The 6,188-nt window shown below is 41.4% G+C and overlaps 1 protein-coding gene across 1 annotated transcript; it reads right to left on the reverse strand.

Annotated features, from left to right (window-relative positions):
* Positions 1 to 641: 641 nt before the first annotated feature.
* LOC133338171 (uncharacterized) lies at positions 642 to 5,611 on the reverse strand. Its single transcript, XM_061546352.1, has 3 exons — positions 5,540 to 5,611; positions 5,187 to 5,471; positions 642 to 4,324 (listed from the first exon to the last, which is right to left on the reverse strand). The coding sequence occupies exons 1-3, from the start codon at positions 5,592 to 5,594 to the stop codon at positions 642 to 644; spliced, it is 4,023 nt and encodes a 1,340-aa protein (XP_061402336.1). The 5' UTR covers positions 5,595 to 5,611.
* Positions 5,612 to 6,188: the final 577 nt, after the last annotated feature.

A 6,188-nucleotide genomic window follows, 5' to 3' on the forward strand; every position in this document is an offset into this window, starting at 1 on the left:
TTAGGCCATTTTTATATTTGGCCAATTTTTTTTACAACTTTGTCGATTTTTTGGGTAAAAAAATTTAACAAACAATTTGGTCGACTTTTTGTGATTTTTTTATTTTTAGCAATTTTTGTACCCTAAATTTAAACGATTTAGTCGAATTTTTATGTCATTTTTTAATTTTGGCAATTTTTTTATCCAAAATTTTGAAGATTTTTTTTTTGGGTAAAAAAAATAAAAAAAAAAAATTACCAAAAATTTGGTCGATTTTTTGGGCCTTTTTTTATTTTTGGCAATTTATATTTTATTATCTAAAATTTGGTCGAAAAACATTTTTATATTTTTTTAACCCAAAAATTTGGTCGAATTTTAGGCAATTTTTAAATTTTGGCGTTTTTCACCCCAAATTTGGTCGATTTTTTGGACCATTTTTTATGGATGATTTTTTGAGAATTATTTATAGCTATTGCAGTATTGTTTATAAGGTACACTGTATCTATTTTTTGGTGGGACTCCCCTAAAAACGAAGCTCACAATTTTTTTCTCTCTTTCCTCCACTCTCTCTCTCTCTTCCTCTTTTTTCTTTCCCTTTCACTTTCTTTCTTCCTTGAAAGCTTTTTGTTTCCTTTTTGTGCTCTTTTGGAAAAAAAATCTCTTTACGATTTTTTCAAATCATCTCTTTTGAAATTCCTTATGGCTGCCATTAATTGATCTCGGGGATGATCAGCTGGTAGGGGGGACCTCACCGCGGTCACCGGCTTCAAATTGACACTCATTAACATGGGTGGGGGTATGGGTGGCTTGGAGGCCACAATGGGAGGTGGTGGTGTTGTTGTTGATAACACGGGTGCGGTTTTTGGTGTCTGAGGTTTGGGTTTTAGAGTGGGTGTAGTGGCCACACTGCTGCTTCCGCTGCCTTCTCCTCCTCCATTGGTAACCGTGATGGATGTTGACTTTTGTAAATTTAAATGTAATTTGGCACTTAGAGGAGGTTTGGTGGCAGAGCTGCTAATTTTTATGACTTTCTCCTGTTCTTCCTGTTGCTTCTTCTGTTCCTCTTGGGCCAGCATTTTCTCTTTGAACCCGGTGCGCCTTAAGGTGTTTTGGCCAAAGGGTGCAGGGTTGGTGGTGGTTTCTTGTGATTCCTTTTCTTCACGCTTGATGGAGGTGGATCGCAGCAATTGGGGCCCTGGGGTAATGGGACTGCCACCATTTACCACAATCATGGATTTAGTTTCCCTGTCCTCCCGTTTGGTTGAGGTGGATCGCAGCAATTGGGGCCCGGGGATAATGGGAGAGGGAGTGGTGGAGGGATTGGGTGTGGTAAAACGTTTATTATTCTGCCTTGGCAGGCTGCCTGTATTAACAATGGTTTGGGTTTGTGGCCGCAGCACCGATTCCACTGTGGGCCTTTGTAGATTTAATTTTAGGCCAATCGAACTGCTGGTGGTGGTGGGGTTGGTGTTCGGGGTGCCATTTGCGATGATGCTGAAGTTTTTGGTTGGTGTTGGTGGCTTGGTGGGTGTTGATGGCTTGGTAGCAGGGTTAGCCGAGTCTGTTGTTTCCTTTGTGGCCTTCAATTTCGCCATAACCTCATTTCGATCAACAATAACATCGGGTAAGGGTTTCACCAAAATTGGTACCTTAAACTCCTGTTCGGGTATACCCATACGTTGTATGGTATCGAATTTGTTGGATACCTCCTCCTCCTCTTTCTCCACCTCCTGTTGTTGTTGTTTTTGGCTACGTGGCATGGTTTTATTTTCATTCGTTTTGCCACCGAATATATAGTCACCCTCATTTTTAATGGCCACCTGGGCCTTGGGCCGTTCACTCCATGTGGAAAAATTAATGCTGGGCGGGCCGGAGTAGCGATAGACTTTGGGTAGTTCTTTGGATGGTTTGGTCTCCACAGAGGAGGGGGTTGGTTCTAATTTGACCTCCTCCACTGGGGCCTGGGAATTTTCCTCCACCGACTTCGAGGTCTGCCACAGTTGTTTCTGCTTTCCTTTTTCCTGCTCCGCGGATTTTTCTTCCGCGGCAATTTTTGTTTTCAACTCCAGGCTGGCAAATTTCAATTCCTCTGATGGCCGGCGCGTAGAAACTTCCATGGTTTCCTCCGGCTCTTGCTCTTGGGCCAAACTATTTTTACGTGAATTTAAAATGGTCTTCATGACCTCCAGACTCTGCAGGGAAGGTGATTCGCCAATGCTTAGCTCACTGGAGGAACGTCGACGATTTAGATTACCGGAAATTTGATCCAAGGATATCTGGGAAGAGGTTCGCTTGTTTAGATTATGACCCGCGCCGTTATTCTCCAAACCCGAGGAGCTGGAAGAGGCCATGGCGGTACTGTGAAAAGAATCCGAACGATTTACCGAACGTCTCTGCTTAAGGCTGGTGACACTGTTACGCTTGCGGTAGAGTTTCTCCTCATCGGGAGCATTTGTGGGGGAATCAGGGCTGTCGGGTGGTTGTTGCACTTCTTTGGCTGCCCTGCTCATGTTCCCACCAGCTGAGATACTAAAATTACTCAGGGTATTCGGTTTGGCCGATTCAATTTCCTTAACCTCTTCGGGTTTCTTGATCAGCGTATCCAAGGCCTTATCCTGTATAATGGCTGTTAGTTCACCCAAAATATTATCCAAGGGGGTTGAGATGGGACTGGGTAAATCCTCCGATTTAATTTTCTTTCCCTCCTCTTCTTCTTCCTCCTCCTCATCCTTCCTCTTCAATATTTCAAAATTCAATACCGGTCGCTCTACAATCTTTGGTGTTATGGGATTTTCCTGCTCCGGAGTAACCTCTTCAGCCATTTTCCCATCTGCAAAATTCGGTGGCGGTGATATGGGTATGGCAAAATTCCATGACGATGTTTCCGAGGGTGTGGCCGAACATGGCACCTGCGTGAGGGGTGTCAGTAACTCACTATCTGTCTCATCTTGACTTCCGGCAGCATTCATCAGAGTCAATTCCTCCAGGGTCTTGGTCTCATTGAGTGGCTTCACCAAAGTCTTACCCAATTTAAAATTGTAGACCTTCACCATATCATCATCATCGGAAGAGGATTCAAAATTCGATTTGACATCTAAATGTGAAACCTCTGAGGGTAGGCTATCGGGTATGGGTGAGGGTATTGGTTCGCCAATGCCGGAATCGGCCTGCTTCGAGACATTATCATCTTCAATGGGCCGTTTTAAATTTTCCAAATGGGTTTCATAGCAAACATCCATATCGGGTGGTTCACAGGACAGCGAACGGGGCTCCGGGGTGGGGGTACGATTCAGCATAACCTTCGATACATTATTACCCAACCGAGGAGGTTTGCTGCTGCCAATCACCTCTTCATCGGGGGTATTCAACATCGTGGTGGAGGTGGTAATACGTGGTTGTGGTTTTGGCAAATCAAGTGTTAGATCCTCTCTGCTCATTGCCCGCTCAGCTGGTTTAGGCACTGGGGTAGTGGGTGGTTCCGAGGCAACATTGCTGGAAGCCAACGATTCATTATCCTCATCCATAGAATCTCTGGAAGGAGGAGCCGCAGGTGCTGCCGGTTTCTTTTTCTGAGGCAGGGGGACCACCTTTTTACGGGGTGAGGGCTCGGGGAATTGATTGTGGTTCCCATTAGGGGTAGCCGTCAAGGGAGAGGGTGTGCCGGAAGCAGGTGCACTTTCAACATTTAAATTTAAATTCAAGGCATTTTTCTTTTGGACCTGGGCATAAAGGACCGTGTCTTCGGCATAACCATTGGAGGTGTGCTCCCGCTCCTCCTCCAGGACCTTTTCCTCACTCACATGCCCATTAAATTTATTACCATTTATATCACTGTGACTCAGGGACATGGCGGCATTTCCGTTGGGACTTAAATTTGGTGTCGAAACGGAAAAATCTTTGCCAGACAAAGATTTCCGTTCTCCATTCAGTGGCTGATTCTGTTCCATAATCAATGGGCTCTTTTCCGGTATGGCAGCCTGACTGGGTGGTTTGGGTGCGGCACGTTTTTTACGTGGCGGTGCGGCGACTTTTGTTTGTTGTGCGCTTCGGGACATTGTTGTTGCCGTCGGTCCTCTTGTGCTATGCACACCCGATGAATCCATTGAGTTCAGTGAATTTGTCGAACTATATGGACTAGTTGTTTTTGTTGTATGCTTCGAGTTGCGACCACTAAATTCGGAGGAGGACAACGATTCACGTATGATATTGGTGCGTTGCAGCTTCATAATCTCCTCGCTGTTGAAGTTATTATTATCGTATGACTCGGATTTGTGACACAGGCGAATTTCGGAAAGGCCAACAGCGCCAATGGTCAGATCGCAGCTGTAGACTTGACTAGCATCAACTGGAAGAGTGGAGAGAGAGAGAGAGAGAAAAGAGAGGTTAGATAAGAGGAATAATAAATTCAACAATTTAAGGGCCCAAAATACGCCGGAATTTAAAGGCATAACTTAAGGTGCGGATTAAAATAAATTGCATGGTCTACCTCTGGGCTTGAATTTTTTTAAAATAAACTTTTCAAAGACTATCCTCAGGTGTGGATTTTTTAAAATTAACTTTTTAAAGACTATCCTCAGGCGTGGATTTTTTAAAATTAATGTTTGAATGCCTACCCCTAGGCGTGGATTTTTTAAAATTATCTTTTCAAGGCCTTCCCCTAGGATTGGATTTTTTTAAAATTAACTTTTCAAGGCCTAAATCTAGGCGTGTATTTTTTAAAAATAAATTTTCAAGGCCTAAATCTAGGCGTGGATTTTTTAAAAATAATTTTTCAAGGCCTAAATCTAGGCGTGGATTTTTTAAAATTTATTTTTCAAGGCCTACATCTAGGCGTGGATTTTTTAAAATTTATTTTTCAAAGCCTACTTTTAGGTGTGGATTTTTTAAAATTTATTTTTCAAGGCCTAAATATAGGCGTGGATTTTTTAAAATTAATTTTTCAAGGCCTAAATATAGGCGTGGATTTTTTAAAATTTATTTTTCAAGGCCTAAATATAGGCGTGGATTTTTTAAAATTTATTTTTCAAGGCCTAAATATAGGCGTGGATTTTTTTAAATTTATTTTTCAAGGCCTAAATATAGGCGTAGATTTTTTAAAATTTATTTTTCAAGGCCTAAATATAGGCTTGGATTTTTTAAAATTTATTTTTCAAGGCCTACATCTAGGCGTTTATTTAAAAACACAATTTGTTTGTGGATAGCCTTACCTGGATTACGAAATTCATATTTTTGCGGATCCAGCAATTTATTATCGCACACCAAATCCAATAGTTTACTTAGAGGTACCCGGGCACCCAACCGTGCCACATACAACTGATCTTTGGGCAGCAAGACGGTTATGCGAAACGTTTGCTCGAACGGAGCATTTGTGGTGGCAGCTGGCAATGGGGTTATCCGATTATATTCCAGTTGACTAGTTTCATTGATATTTGTTGTGGAAATGGATAGATTTGTGCTAGATTTGGAGAGTTTCCCATTTGGCATGGATTTTTCTGGAAGAGGGAGGAGAAGATGAAAAATTAGAAGAAAATTCGGAGATGCTATGTCATCCAATACTTACCCTTGTTTTTGCGGCCCAACCAACGATTGAGGGTGGAAAACCCGGATTTACTCATTTTGTTTCTTTAATATTTTATAGACCGAGAGGGGGGAGAAAAAATTCTAATGCTACGATTTTGTGCAGTTCGTTGTTGCTTTTTCTTTTCCAAAAAATATTCTTCCTAAAATAGTTCTCGCTTTTGGTTTCTTAGATTGGTTGTAACATTTTTGTGCGAACTTTGAATTTCAATTTCATATAATCTGTTGTCCTTGGCTGTATTACTCAGACCAAACGGCGTTTTCCGTTTCCCACTTTCTGCTCAACTAAATAAATTTTGCAGATTTCTGTAAAGATAAGGAGAAGAGAACGAAGTTAAAAAAAAATATAAAAATCGTTGTTGATTAATAATCTTATCTGGAGAATTGAGGTAAATAAATGGCCCAAGATGATAAGTACTATAGCAGAACATCGTCGTCATCGTCCAATATTATCTTCGGGGGAAAAAATAATATTTTGCGTTTTTTTTTCAAATTTAATTTCTTTCATTTACAAACAAAAATAGGTGACAGGTTGATGGGAGATTTTTAGACAAAATGAAAACAATATTTGAAGCTACATGGGGTCAGGTTTGGGTACACATTTCAACAAGAAGAAGACGTTAATTTTTCAA

This window comes from Musca vetustissima, unplaced genomic scaffold (genome assembly GCF_032173495.1).
Source record: "Musca vetustissima isolate MV318-11 ecotype Yass unplaced genomic scaffold, APGP_CSIRO_Mvet_v1 utg13361, whole genome shotgun sequence".
NCBI classification, from domain to species: domain Eukaryota; kingdom Metazoa; phylum Arthropoda; class Insecta; order Diptera; family Muscidae; genus Musca; species Musca vetustissima.